At 34.1% G+C, this 14,882-nt stretch overlaps 2 protein-coding genes across 3 annotated transcripts; one reads left to right on the top strand and one right to left on the bottom strand.

Moving 5' to 3' along the window:
- The first annotated feature begins 958 nt into the window (after positions 1–958).
- LOC104231772 (glutathione S-transferase zeta class-like) lies at positions 959–6,238 on the top strand. The gene is made up of 11 exons (XM_009784826.2): positions 959–1,091; positions 1,222–1,324; positions 1,413–1,469; positions 1,870–1,955; positions 2,041–2,112; positions 3,936–3,989; positions 4,085–4,160; positions 4,587–4,648; positions 4,974–5,033; positions 5,627–5,739; positions 5,846–6,238. Exons 1-10 carry the CDS (start codon positions 1,089–1,091, stop codon positions 5,723–5,725), a joined length of 672 nt encoding a protein of 223 aa, XP_009783128.1. The 5' UTR covers positions 959–1,088; the 3' UTR covers positions 5,726–5,739; positions 5,846–6,238.
- A 114-nt stretch (positions 6,239–6,352) lies between these two features.
- LOC104231771 (uncharacterized) lies at positions 6,353–8,886 on the bottom strand. 2 transcript variants are annotated; one of them, XM_009784825.2, is made up of 6 exons: positions 8,432–8,758; positions 8,170–8,333; positions 7,436–7,694; positions 6,974–7,369; positions 6,742–6,833; positions 6,353–6,647 (listed from the first exon to the last, which is right to left on the bottom strand). In XM_009784825.2, the coding sequence occupies exons 1-6, from the start codon at positions 8,738–8,740 to the stop codon at positions 6,491–6,493; spliced, it is 1,377 nt and encodes a 458-aa protein (XP_009783127.2). In that variant the 5' UTR covers positions 8,741–8,758; the 3' UTR covers positions 6,353–6,490. The 2 variants fall into 2 exon arrangements, with proteins under 2 accessions (XP_009783127.2, XP_009783126.1); XM_009784824.2 differs by having other exon boundaries at positions 6,974–7,694; positions 8,432–8,886.
- Positions 8,887–14,882: the final 5,996 nt, after the last annotated feature.

Here is a 14,882-nt window from a genome sequence, read left to right as displayed (position 1 = left end):
AAGTTCAGCAATTACAAACAAAAACTTCAGCACACTTGCTACTTCAGGCCCGTCTACTAGAATGCTGAAGCTTTGCGTGATTGTTTTTGCTACTTCAGTCCCGTATGCTGAAGTTACGCGAAAAAGCGGATACGCTTGTAATTTTTTTGTAAAGTAGACACAAATTAAAACGTGACCTAAAAAACGGGTATAAATACTAATGCCCTAACTTACCCATTAAATTAGGGGTTGGATTGGATCGATCCAATGAACCAAGCCCATATTGATGGTTTTAGCCACATTTTCGTTCAGAGGAAAAGAAAAAGAAGAAAGAAAGAGAGAAGTCCATGGAGAAAAAAAGAAGAAGATCCACGTTTACAAATATTAGGGCCCGACTGGTATGTAGAGGCCGGTCTAGAGTGGTATCTACTCGTAAAAATAACATGGTATAGCCAGTTTTCAGACTGGTCATTCAAAAATAGCCAGTGTTTACCAAGTCAATGAAAAATAGCCACTATTTTGTTGCAACAGAGACCGGTCCAGCATAATATACTGGAGTTCGGTGCACCTGTGTATGAACTCCAACATATTATACTGGACCGGTATACTTTGCTGGCTCCAGTATAATATACTAGATACTGGAGCACTAGTGCTCCAAACTCCAGTATATTATGCTGGACTGACATACTTGCTGGAACTCCAGTATATTATGCTGGAGTTCTAGTGTATTTATGCTGGAACTCCATTATATTATGCTGGAGTTCCAGCATACTTATCCTGGAACTCCAGTATAATATGCTGGAGTTCAAGTATACTTATGCTGTAACTCCAGCATAATATACTGACATAATTTCCGGATTTTAAACAGTGTTTTCGCTCAAATTTATTAAAACCTAAAAAGTTGCTAAATTTCAATTACTAAACTGTACTATCTTTTAACGAACAGTTATAAATGTGTCTATTTTTTAATTTCACCCACGGGCCTGCCGTCCAAGCGGAGAATTTCAACTTTGCTACCTAACCAGTTTGGAAGTGTATATGTTTCTCATATATTTTGTCCTTCTTGATCATCATTTCTAAAAGTCCCAAAACTATTTTGACCATTGACGATGGTGAGTACTCACCTCGTACTGCCACTAATTATGTTGGCCAAAACAATTGAATCGGTGTTTAGTGGTAATCCTTACTTATTTGTTTAGATAATTAATGGATACTCCACTTATTTGTTTGATGAATTCTCAGGCAGAGAGTGGTAGTAGTGGAGAGGAGTCAAAGAAGCTGCAGCTCTACTCATATTGGCGGAGCTCATGTGCATTTCGTGTCCGCATAGCTCTCAATTTGAAAGGTATTCTCTTGTTCTTTGATTAATCTTGTCTTATCATAAAAGAATAGGAGTATCTTGTATTAATCCTTTTTGTGTTTTTCCTTGTTAGGATTGGAATATGAGTACAAAGCTGTTAACTTGCTCAAAGGAGAACAAACCAACCCTGGTTAGTCTATCCTTTTTTTGGGTGTTTAAGTTTATTGAATAATTGAAAGATTGCTACTTTAGGAAGTTACAAGGTGCTGCTGGTGATCAATAATTACGAGTGAACAGTGATATTTTGCCCACTCAGGTGCCTTTAAGCCTAGGTGTTTGGCGTAGGAAACTTGGAAGTAGCTAACACTTTCGCTTTAGTTAAAAGAGCCTCCCCTGATAGAATTATAGTTTGCAAGTTTATTGGACAATAGAGAGAGTGGTATTTGCATTTAGAATGTTACATGGAGCTGCTCATTGTCATTAATTAGGATTAAAGATGAGAAATTGGGTTTGGGGGTGTTAAACAAATCATTGTAGAATTCTTTTGAACTTTTTTTCTTCTTTTTTGGTCTTTGTAATGTGTGGAATAGAATACTTGAAGCTGAATCCCCTTGGATATGTGCCGACATTGGTGGATGGAGATGCAGTAATTGCTGACTCTTTTGCTATCATAATGGTATGTTTATCTTGTGCTCTGCCATAAGAGTGTCTAATTTTTTGTCATTACTATGTTGTTGGTGATGAGAAGATTTCTTGGGCAGTATCTGGAAGAGAAGTATCCTCAGCGAGCGTTGTTGCCTCAGGATCTTCAGAGAAGAGCAATCAACTATCAGGTACAAAGGAGAAGTGGATAATAGTATTTTTTGGCCATCAAGAGCTAAAATTCTTTAGTATTAAAAAAAGTGACTAAAGTTTTTTAGTGGCGTGCTGTTTGTACCATCTTGGTACTTTATCAATAAAATCTTACCTTTATCCAACCAAAAAAAAAAAGTTTTCTGGTCGCGTGCTCCGGTGTCTGAATATTGAATATCATTGTGGGTATGTAGCTTAAGCTGCTGGACCGAAATACTGAATTTTAGCGATGCACTGGAATGAAATTGACTTGGTTATCAACTGGAAGCCCTGCTGAAACACTTCCCTCCATATTGGAAATGAGCCTATTGCTTTTAAACCCAATGTTGCTTATATGAAAATAACAGGAACTTAAGACGACTTGATCGATACTTATTAAAAAAAAGTGATTGTACAATGCTGAATGATTAAGCATATCGTTGAATTCTACTTGTTCTCAATCTATTTCCTGTTCTAGGTATTCTAAGAACCGTGTGCATCTCAAGTATTATCTTCCGATGGCTTAGATATATCTGCTTCTTGTTGGATATATGTTTAGTATTTGATTGTTTTGAGAACTTAGATGTGCAGTGAGTAACTAAACTTACAACGTTTCTTCTTCTCAAATGTTTGTAACCTTAATATTTGGTAATTTCAAGTCTATCTATTTCTGAGTCCACGAACAAAGTATGATGTTCACTTAGGCAGATGAAAATACCATGTAGCTAGTGAAAACTTTGGGACTTTGCTATTGTCTATCTCAGAGTATGGGCCTTATTTGCTACCACAAAGTCGTAGTTTAATTGTTTTGAATTCCTATAGCTCTTTCTCAACATTTATCCCTGGTCTCCTAAGTTTTCTCTTTGCCTCTTCATTTCTTTCTGAAGTATTCTTTTACTCAGATTCTTGGAATTGATTTATCAAATCAGTTCCATGAGGAGAACCAACGAACTAATTGACTGAATGCAAGTTATTCAGCTTGCAAACACATCCTGATTTTACAAACCATAGCTAGAATTGGCCTTTGTAGAAAATATATTAGGTACTCCTACCATCTTAAGGCTCTCTTGATCATGGTGGATGGTTTGGACTAATGGCTGATTGCCGTAGAAGTTAGTCTTGCTTGTAATTTTCTTGGAGTACAAGAGTGACTAAAAAAAGAAGGAAGCTTATGCGATAGAGGTTATCTGAGGTCTCAGTCATGAGTATTAGTGATAATAAGCATTTTCATGACGTTGAAGGGTAGAGATCTTGCATGTATCTGGTGCTACCTTGCAGCCTGACCATCTATTTGTATTTAAAATGTTCTAACAGCTATATTTTGAGAAGAGAGGTTGCTCAAGTGCAAAGCACCCTCAATCACCAATTGAGCAAAGTGGGGAAGGGCCTCCCTTGACTCCTTGAAAAGGGGGTTTTTGGAGGTAGATGTAGGTTTACCTCTATACCTCTATCCCCCCCCCCCCCCCCCCGGAAAAAAAGAAAGAAATAAAAAGAGCGCACATTTCTTATAGTCAGCCTTAGCAGGTGAAACTAGAATTAAGTATTTGATTAAAAGCATATAAAGTAAGATGGCCATTCTTCCAATTGAGGTACATGGCCAGGTGGTTGAAAAAAAAACATGGTGGAGGCGAAAATGATATTTTTTGCTTTTCAGTTGGTATCCTCAATGTAATGATCATCAACTGTCATGTCAAAGAAGTATCTTGTCTTATATAAGTTTGCTATAGATATAGAAACCAACATCAAATTGGACTATTTGTTGTAGGTTTTGTTTTCTTATGTTTAGCATTGTTACTTTCTTCTTCCATGTTTTCCATTTCTGCAGGCAGCAAACATTGTTGCAGCAAACATTCAGCCTCTACAGAATCTTGCTGTACTTGTGAGTTTAAGTGATCATTCTGTTCGCTGGTCATATGAGGTCATTTTCATATGTTTACAAATTCATATGATTTACTCTTTTTTTGGCTTTTGCAGAGGTATATCCAGGAAAAAGTTGGTCCAAATGAGACAACCCCTTGGGTTCAAAATCATATGCGAAAAGGGTTTGAAGGTAATATTGTGCTTAATGCCTTTGCGGATATTTATGTGAATCAACTTTAACTTAATTTCTGTCCCATAAATTTTGTTTTTGATAAGTATTTTGGTCCCATAATTTGAATCTGAATTCACAATATCTCATAGGACTAGATTTGGATACCATCTCTGCCTGCCTCTCCTTGCAGAAATTGAATGACATACCATTTCCTTTTTACCTGAGATTCTTGGGTGTAGATACTAGGTTAAAAGGGAGGACACCAGAGATTCTATGAAAATTAGACATTGAGAAGGCTTATGATCATGTTAAGTGGGAGTTCTTCCCCTTATAAAAAAAATTTGGATGTTCTTGCTTAAAATATTGAAGGATATGGGTTTTGTTAGAAGAAGGATTTATCTCAGTTGGTCTAGAAGTTTTCTTAACAGAGATTTGCTTTTGCAGCACTTGAAAAGCTACTTAAAGATTATGCTGGAAAGTATGCGACAGGAAATGAAGTTTACATGGTTTGTTTCTTTCCAGTCCATATGTTGCTCTGTCTTCATATTTTTCGAACATGCCTTGGTCTTAGCAACTCACTGTGGCCCTTCTAAGTCTTTTACCCCATAGGTCTCATATGTTTTCTTAGTTTGGACAAAGAAAGTAAAGAGAATTTAGCGCACCAGAACTATACATCCACAACACTAGTGTATTAATGAAATAATGTTGACTTGTAGAATAGCAAAGCGCGGATTAGTTCAGTCTTATTACCTCTTAATGGACTGAAAATATGGACACTTTTATGCCATATAGAATCCAATTCAGATGCTTAACTTGTTTTGCAACTTGCAGGCCGACTTATTTCTGGCACCTCAGATCCATGCAGCAATCAACCGCTTTGAAGTTGACATGGTAGTGCCTTTATAGACATCCCACCTGTACATGACTTTCAATCTCATTTCTACACGCCCTCTGATATTAGAAGAACATGGGAAAATAACGTCTTTCTTGATTTATATAGAATTTTATATGGCGGCGTGCGTCAGATAATTAGCACCTGATTTTGTGAATTGTTTGTTAGTGGCATAGTGGCATACATAATGAGCACCTAAAAAGCAGTTATGTTTTTTCTACAGACAATGTGTTGCAAAACTAGCTTTCCTGATTAGATGAAAGGGTACTCATTTGCTGCTTCTTTTTATTTGTCACGGTAGCCATAATTAATTGTTCCCTGTTAGTTTACCTTACCTTACTGTGAATTAGTGTCTAGCCATTTCCATTGTTTTGTAACTCTTATTCTAGTCTGTTCCTTCTTTTAGTCAATCCGCACTTCCAAGAAATAATTTTTCTCTCAAAGATGCTAATTGGTATATTCAGTTCAGTATTTCACTTGATTTACCTTAGTCGTTGGTGGAACTTTCATTGTTCTTAGGTGGTCTTATACGTATGCATCTCTTCTCTTTAATGAATGTTCTCTTCATAAAAGTTGTCAATGCAATGTGCAGAACCAATTCCCCACACTGTTGAGGGTATTTGAGGCTTACCAAAAGCTGCCTGCTTTCCAAGATGCTATGCCAGAAAAGCAGCCTGATGCCACTGCCTGAGGCAAGAATCTCAGGTTGTTAATTACTTTGGAGTTAAAGAATATTTACTTTGTTCCTTTATTTTTTTGCCTTAAATGGTCATACTTGTGCACTCAACTTGGTTAGTATTTTAATGAGCAGGCTATCCGTCTCCTTGAAAGTTCCCTTCTCAAACCGGTGACATAACTGCTGGACTTGCATTTCGGAGAATTGTTAGCCTTTTGCTGCATATTCTATTTCTGAAGACATTGTGACAAGGATGAGGATGGCATCTGGTTCTTTCATGTCAGATAAGAAAACTGGTGTGCAAATCATTGCATGTTTGGCACCTGTGCTTCTAGTAATTTTTTCCTTTTCTTCCGTAAACTGCTTTACTATCAATAAAAGTATGTATAGCTGTGTAAGAGAATACTGAAGTTAAGACAGTGAAATGTTATTGTACCTATGTTAAGGAGCCTAGGATAAAAATTCATCCATCTATGTTGTGATTTGTGAGTTGTGACCTAGAATAAAGTTGCCTGCATGTTGAAAAGAGGACGTGTCTCTGCTTTTTTGTTTGGGTTGAACAGAGTATTTATCATGTCTGAACTCTAAATTAGGCCTCAACATTTCCTTCTAAAGAAGGCAAAGGAAATTACATGAACCAAATGAAGAAGCAAATTCACCATTAGTCACTTCAACGTTTTCCTTCAAAAGAAGGTAAAGGAAATTACATGAACAGATAAAAAGCAAATTCAGCATTAATCATGCCAACTCTAAATTAGGACTCAACATTTTCCTTATAACCTACTCGCCAAGCTTTTCTGCCGGGGTTATCTTCAACTTCTTGCATTTGCCACTTCTTTTCGGTCTCATATTTGCGGCTGTAATAAGTTTATAGTCAGAGTGAGGCATCTCACTGACCTTACCAAACCATTCCTCATAAAAATGCCATACCTCTGACCTGTTCAGGAGAATAACCAATAGCAAAACTTCAGGCTTCAGCAGGCTCACAAAAATTAATAACTTGGAACAGGAAAAAGGGTGCAGCAGCCTACCAATATGCCAAGAACTGAAACGGTGCATACTTTGCATAAATTTTTTCAACATCCTTTTGAACTTTCTGAATACTGGAGGTTCTTGCATGAACCTGGAATTTTCGAAACAGCAAAGTGACTTAGATGCCTAATAATATATTGATCCATGAGCATTTCAGAGGAACATCATATGCACAGGTGTATATTGGCAAAGCAATAGACCTGCCAAGGCAAATTTGTTGAGATAAATTACCTGTTTTAGATGCCTAATTGTTTCTGAATCAGTAGGAATAACATGGCAGTAACCCAAGCACATCAGTACATTAGCACAAGTAAAAGGGCCAAATCCATCAATTTCTCTCAGTTGCTCAGCCATTTTATCATAGTTGGACAAGCTTGGGTTGCAACAAGCTTCTTCAAGTTCTTTCAGCGAAATCCTGCCTTCAACTATGCCCTTAGCAAGCTTTATAATGCGCCCAGCTCTATACCCAAGACCACAACGCTTAGCTAGAAAACTCTCATCAAGGCCTGCCAATTCTTTCGGGCTAGGGAAATTCCCAATCTGATTAAAAGAGCTCAGCTCTCTATCTACTGAAGGATCAGCATTGAATGGTGCACTTGTACTAACTTCACAAACTTCAGTTGTAGCCTGAAAAGCATCAGTTATTTGGAGAACAGCCTCTTTACCATCTGAAAATGCAGGTTTCACACTTACATCCGCTTTCCCTTCATCCACGATTTCTTCGACTTCTGTGAGCCTCTCCAATAAATTTCTGCAACATCCATAAACTCCAGCTCTTTTCCTTGATTCTTTTCCTGCTGGTGTTTTTGGACTGAAATGCTCAGATTTGGCAGTGACACCCTTGAATTGATTCAGATTATCGGCAGCAGAAAGCAACACAGCTGATGATGGACGGTTTAGCTCCAATTGAAGCTCACATAATGCTTCAGCCATGCTCAACGTCCTTGACCACCTACCCAAGGTAGCAAATACAAAATGTTAACTGAGATAATCAGCAAAGGCTACAGATTTATGAATATTTATTTTCTTTTTACCCAAACCCCAAATCAAGCTGCTTTTTCAGATCAAATATTGAGAAGCTCTAACAGACTTCAGTTTCACTTCTCATTACAGGTAGCAAGCAACTTCATTTACAAAATAAACATATTTATTAGCTTACTAACTTCAGAATTGCTTCAATACAGGAAATGAGATCAGAAACACCTAACAAAGGTTTGGTACATTCCTTATTACCAATCAATGCTATTAAATAGAGTTAACTACAATATCTTTATACTGACCTGATTGTGTAGATGTTTTTTTCCAGCTCAAATGCATAGTACTTAAACTCAAATTCTCAACGTGCTATTCAGAGAGATTATATACTACAGTCTCTATTCAGATAGTTTATATATACTATACAGTCTCTACTCAGTTCAACTACTCACTGGCAATTGCAGAGCAGCACACACTTCACCATGTCCTCAAACAATGTCGGCGATCTAAACACTCTCCCGAAACCTCTCTCCTTTGCTTCTCCACAAATCTCCTGAAACTTTCTCACTCTTTCATTTTCCTCCACTGATAATCTCAGCATTCGCCTCACTTGACCCTATATAAACAGTAAAGCAAACCCCAACCAATAAACCAAACTATACAAGGAAATGCAAAACGTACAAATTTTAAAAATACAAAAGGAACAAAGAGTACCAGCAGAGAGCGTTGGTGTAAAGGAGAAAGAGAATCGGTGCCGAAAACACGAAGATGGAGAGAATGAGGAGAATCGGGCGGTTGAGATATTCGGACGAGATGAGATTTTTCGTGATCATCGTCATTAATGTTTCCGGAGAGGCGCAATGGACGTTCTAGGGTTTTGGAGAGATAGTCCCAATGGTTTGGGGCCATCATGAATAGGCCGTGACTACATACTGCTTTTTCCAAGTCGCATGTAGCGCCGTCGCCGAGTGGTAGCTCCACCACCACGCTGTGGCGGCGATCGATCTCTTGCCGGTACTGCATTTTACTGGTGATAGCCGTTGGAATGAGAGAGGAGGAAGAGGAAGAAATGATAAATCTGCAGAGCATTTTAGCCCCTTACTTTTGGGTAACTTTTCATTTTCACCCTAAACTTCATTTGGAGCACTTTAGGTATCAAACTTTGCAATTAATCATTTGTGGTTAGAATTTGTGTGTTATATGGAGTACTAGTGACGTTATGCCCGGGCCCAATGGCTATCGTGTTTAAATGTATATCTTGGTTTAATTGTTTGTATCCATTCTTAGTGGTAACCCCAAGTTTATACAATTTAGAAATTTTTAAGTGTTTTCAAAATGCAAAAAAGTTGACTATATTCATCAAATAGAATGAGGCAACTTAAATGATGGAACATATTTAGTCCTCTATGTTTAGCTGATTTCATATATATTTTTATTCCATGTTCGTGGGGCTTGTCGTTAAGGTAAAGATAATTTATTTATCAAATAAATATTATAATAAAAATTATAATTAAATTAAGCTTACAATAAAATTAAAAACATATCTCTTGAACTTGATATTTTATTTTTACATAGGGCAAAAGTCATGTGTAATATACATTGAGAAGCTTTTGAGCATGTCTTTTAACTTAGGATGTGTCTATGACATGCATCTCTCTGTTAGATTGTTTTCAGACAATAACTTTATCTTTTTTAATTGTGTATGATCAGAAAGTCGAGCTTGTGATAACTTTGGCAATTCAAAAATATCCTTTTAACATCCTCTTTGTACTGTTTTGTCAAACAGAGTATATTTTTGTCGGGGTATTATCACTTTTAGCCCGTGCCAGAAAATAATTACATCTGGTAGCCAAAAAAGTGTATACTTTTTGTATATAACGTACAAAATGTATATATCTACAAAAATATATAAATTTTATATATATTTTCGATTATTATTTTTACAGCGGCTATACAATGTCATTTTTCCTTTTTGTCTATCCAATGTCTTGTAGTTTCTAGAGCGCCCATTGAGCTTCTTTTAAAGCTATTTAATCGACCTCGTCCGTTATTTATTATCAAATTTTCTCTTTCTTTAAATAATATAAAATATATACACATTCAAGTATAATAATTCACCTTTTATATTGCATATAACATTTTAATAAATGAATAACTTTTTTATTTCAAAATTTACTTGTTGCTGCAAAGGTGAGCAATATAATATCTAAATTAAAAAATGGAAAATTGTGAAATATAAAGAACAATTATGTGCAACATATATACTATTACGAAGTAATTCTTTTGGCACTTTCACGAATATGTCATCCAGCTCATCTTTTATCCTCACAGTAAGTATAATCTTTTTCTCGTCTTAATTTTTTATTTTTTTGGTAAATAAAGATTTTTATTACCAGAGAAATGTATGTATAGCACAAAAACCCCTAGAATTGTTCACAAGCCCAGACCTATAGTAAAAGAAAACAAATTCGCTTTTCTCGTCTTATTTAAAAAATAATACTTGCATTCTTTACATTTTACATGTGTCTCGGCCTGATTTTCAATCTCACATCATTAAAAAAAACACTATATTCTTAATTAACATATTAATTTGATTATTTTACCTAATTTTATTTACATAAATATTAGTACGACTTTTTTGTATAGAAAATGATCTCCCTTTTCCTTTATAAGATTCCGACACCAACCTGTATTCTAACATTGTAGGTTTTGTAGTAATTCTTTTGTGCTTTTTTAACTCTATAGTGCTAAGATGAGTATTCTTATTTTACATTTTATTCCATCTAAAATGCTATTCTTCTATCTATGTGATCTTTTTTTTTTTTAGTTAGTTTAAAAAAGAATTCTTTTTATATTTAATAATAATTTAACTTTAAAATACTCATTGTACACTTAATAAGATGATTTATAACTAATACAAATATTTATGGCTCATTTAGAATATTAGTATCAAAAGTCTTCCTTTTCTTCTTAAACTCTATGGCCATTGACCAGTCAAATATCATCACGAAAACTAAGACAGAAAAAGTACATAATACAAATACTAATTAAAATCGCAAACTAATTGAATTCTGCATTAGTTTATGCAGTGATTTTTTTTCTTATACAGTCAAATAAAAGTGTTGTTACTTGTGTGAAAATTATTTTTTAATCTTTCTAACAAAACTTTGTGCTATTTTTAGAGGAACTTTATTCTGAAAGATTTCTTCTAATCCTTCTAAACGGACGATCCCTTAAAAATACTGCTAAAAAGAATGGCATTAGAGTTGTGATGTTGCACTGATCATTTCAAGTGATTATTAGTAAAATTGTCAATGGTTTAAGGCAGCTGAAATAGTGATGTTGCACTAATCATTTCAAGTGATTATAAGTAAATTTCTCAATGGTTTTGAGGCTGCTGAAATAATTTTTCTTTGCCCAAGTGTAGTCTTAGTTATTAAGACTTCTCAAAAAAAATTGATTTATTTTTCCATCCATTAGAATTTTTACTCCAAAAAGATTACTATTTGCACGGATGGATGTATCACAATGTACAATGATAAAGACTACTATTTGACAAAATAGCCTTCAAAAACATAGCTAGACGTGTGAGACGACAAATTAAGCGAGCCCACTAATTCAACAAGTTTTTCACACGTATTCATGGTACATGCAACAAAGTGTGGCTGCTTTGTCCATAAAGAAAAATGTACACGCTCAAAACAATCATGTACATGTTATGATAAAAATCAAAATATGGTGGATGTCTACTCTTCCTCCATGATCGTTCTCTCAAATGGTTAATGACATATTCAATGACATATTTTCTATGTTCAATGACATATTCCATGACATATTTTCTTCACTTTTCATGCCTATATAAAGGTCTTGTAATAGATAGGAAAATACACACAATTGAAGAAGAAAATCTCTTCCTTCTCTCTATCTCTATTTCTTGTTCATGTTTTACTAAATTGCTTTTATTTCTTGTTCATGTTTTACTAAATTGCTTTTATTTCATAACACGTTATCAGCACGAGTCACTAACTAATTGTATATATATATATCTACAAAAAAAATTCTACATCCGGAAAGATTACAATTAGAAGCCATACATATCATCACATGGTTAAATGTAAAGAGAAACTACATATGGTAAGTAATGAAATGTAAGAAGGTATGATTATCTTATACTTGTCATTCCTTTAAAATCTCATATGCACACAACTTCGTACTACACCTGTATTGCATAAGCACATATTAATATTACATCTTTTATATCACATGAATGGAATAAAATTTTCGAAGTTCTATATGTGAAAATCATAGTAGCAGTTAATTGTTGATATGATGCATGTCATGGTAACCAAGGATATTTTATATAAATTGTCCTATGCATATTTATGTGTTAACTATCTTCAATCTGTCCTGCCGCTTTAAACATTTTCTTTTACTTGGATGAATATTTTTTTCCTTTTGGATTTTTACACTTGCATATAGTACAAAAAAAAGGAATAAAAAATAAAATAAAATTGGTCATACTGATTAAAAGCATAAATCATCTTGAAGAAAACAAGAAATACTTCACATCTTTATCTAGGTTGATTAATTAGTACTTCTTTGATATTTGGAAAACAAACCAGCTATTTGAAAGTATACTTCATAATTTATGGTCGTATCATTTGAAAGCAAACAATGATTAATATGATTACTAGAAGAGGTATTTTTGAGTATCCATGACCTACTTGATGCTTGCTACTGACTTACCATTTTTAAGTATTTTATATGAATGATGCACAAACTACAACTGGTAAGTTGTTACCTATAATGTTACTTTTCAGGTAATATAAATGCTGAATTTATGTATTAGTACTATATATGTGTTAGGTGTACTTTTGATAAATTTATTCACTAATTGTTTGGTTGAATTGAGTGAAGGAAAGTCATGGCGTTAAATCAAATCCAATAGGTAGGGTATACCCCGAAAACAACAATATTTTTGAGAGAGACTCAATAAATATTATGACAATGATTTTATGATCCTTTTAAACTCTTATAGAATTTAGAAGAAATATTCTGACTACAAACGGTTGTATTTCATATAGATGCTACAAAAAATTAATAAAGATTTACACTAATTTGAGATTTGTACACTTATTTAAGAAAGCAAATTTGATTTGCTAAGTTGCAAATTAGTTGTGTATAACTTTCTTGGCATGTGATTGAAATTAAGGCTTGAGAATCAATCTCAATATTGTTTAGCCTATTATGCCATTGATTGAGGGTAAGACATGGGGATCAAGTCCTGATGCTCTATAATGATAAGAGTTGGGTTTGAGTCCCAATTTATTATGGCCTAACATGCCTTTATATTGGTAAGACATTGGGTTTGAGTCCCAATGTATCATATTGATGATATAATGATGACTAAAGAAAAATAATATATTTTTCATGAAAAGACATGTAAATTGTCCCACTTGATTTGTTTCATTCTTGAAGTGAATGTGATAACAATGCATAATAAGTTTCAATGAAGACAATTGGTTGAACAATGAACGTGGGCGTTCCAAATATCAAAATAATAATAATCATCACTATGATTATAAAAGGAGAACAATAAAGGTTCTCAAAATAGTCCTTTAAAATGTGAAGGCAATGCTTACCATCAAATTGGTATGAAAATAATAAAGCACGTCGCTGATTATGATCCATTCCTTGAAGAGAATGTGACTTATGATAAGCATTGAGAATGCAAACCCATTCCTAAAGTTGAATGTGGCAATATGTGATAAAAGCAATGAATAAAGACATGCAATTCATGATTATATGAATACCACACAACTCACCTCTAAGGGAGGTTTGAGTAAAATAAAGAGAATAAATATTATTGTGTGGTTACATGAATATGTCATTGGTCGCGTACATGTGATATGCCAAATATTATTTTGTCATGCCTTATAAAAGTTATTAAAGGCAAAATTAAAGCAAGAAATGATTTTGCTTATGATGATTTTGACCATGACAATTTATTATGATATAATTTTCTCCGTGAAGGAGACATTTACCATATGAATGGTATGATAAAAGATCTTGTAGTACAAAAGTTGTTAAGAACTCCGGAAAAACTAATTTGTTACTACCCGGATGAATAAACTTATTCATGACATTGATATTGTAAAGTCTCAAAAGAAACTTTTTGAGTTTCAAATATATAAGTCAAAGTGATTGGCATATTGAGACTATAAATGAAAGGAAGATTGAATATCTTCATATTTCTATAATCATACCGGGTAAATATGAAAGGTTACCCGATCTTCTTTCTATTTGTACTACACAAATATAAGCATGATGCTGGAATCATATGCCACAAGTAAACTAGAGATTTACTAAAATAAATATTAATTGGCATGACCGGTTGACCATATCGGTTCAATTATGATGCGAAAAATTAATTAAGAATTACATTGACACATATTGAAGAATAGAAGATTCTTCAAGAATTCTCTTGTGCTGCTTATTCTCATGATATACCAGTTAAAGGTTGGGATTGAATCCTTTGATTTCTGGAAGGAATAAAAGGTGATATATATATATATATATATATGGGCCCAGTCACCTGCCATGTGGACCGTTTACTATTATATGATTTTAATAGATGCATCTATTTTATGGTCACATGTGCATTTGTTATCAACTTGCAGTTTGGTTTTTGCAAGATTGCTTGCTCAAATTATTAGAGCACAATTCCAGAATATAAATTATGATGATTTATCTTAATAATACTGGTTTAAATCCAAGTTGGTTTAGCAGAAATTGTATGCCTCCAATTATAGCTAAATCATTGGTTATGAGAACAAAACTTCCAAAAACAAAATTTGGTATGAGATTTATTATTTAATATACAGCAGCACTTGTACGCATCTAGCCAAGTTATAAAAAAATTTCCCTATCACAATCGGTTCAGGGTCAGGAACCAAATAATTTCTATATAGAAATATGGATGTGTTATATGATTTAATTATGCCACCAAAATGCACAAAGATGAGTTCCCAAAGATAGTTGGGAAATGTGTTGGTGATCCCAACATTAGGGGGAGAAAATGGGCAGCTGAGAAAGTGATACGTGAAATGAATTTATTATGAATACATATAGATCCTCGTACAAGAAAATATAAACTTGAAGTTCA

This window comes from Nicotiana sylvestris, chromosome 1 (assembly GCF_000393655.2).
Source record: "Nicotiana sylvestris chromosome 1, ASM39365v2, whole genome shotgun sequence".
NCBI lineage: Eukaryota > Viridiplantae > Streptophyta > Magnoliopsida > Solanales > Solanaceae > Nicotiana > Nicotiana sylvestris.
The sequence above is the reverse complement of the archived record's forward strand: the minus strand, read 5'-3'. Positions and strand labels throughout refer to the sequence as shown.

Coding starts and splice junctions, on each gene's coding strand:
- LOC104231772 (XM_009784826.2), top strand. Junction 2,113..3,935: donor GAAGAGCAATCAACTATCAG/GTACAAAGGAGA, acceptor CCATTTCTGCAG/GCAGCAAACATTGTTGCAGC. Junction 3,990..4,084: donor TACAGAATCTTGCTGTACTT/GTGAGTTTAAGT, acceptor TGGCTTTTGCAG/AGGTATATCCAGGAAAAAGT.
- LOC104231771 (XM_009784824.2), bottom strand. CDS start 8,806: ATGCTCTGCAGATTTATCATTTCTTCCTCTTCCTCCTCTCTCATTCCA. Junction 8,334..8,431: donor TACACCAACGCTCTCTGCTG/GTACTCTTTGTT, acceptor CTGTTTATATAG/GGTCAAGTGAGGCGAATGCT. Junction 7,695..8,169: donor GTGCTGCTCTGCAATTGCCA/GTGAGTAGTTGA, acceptor TACCTTGGGTAG/GTGGTCAAGGACGTTGAGCA.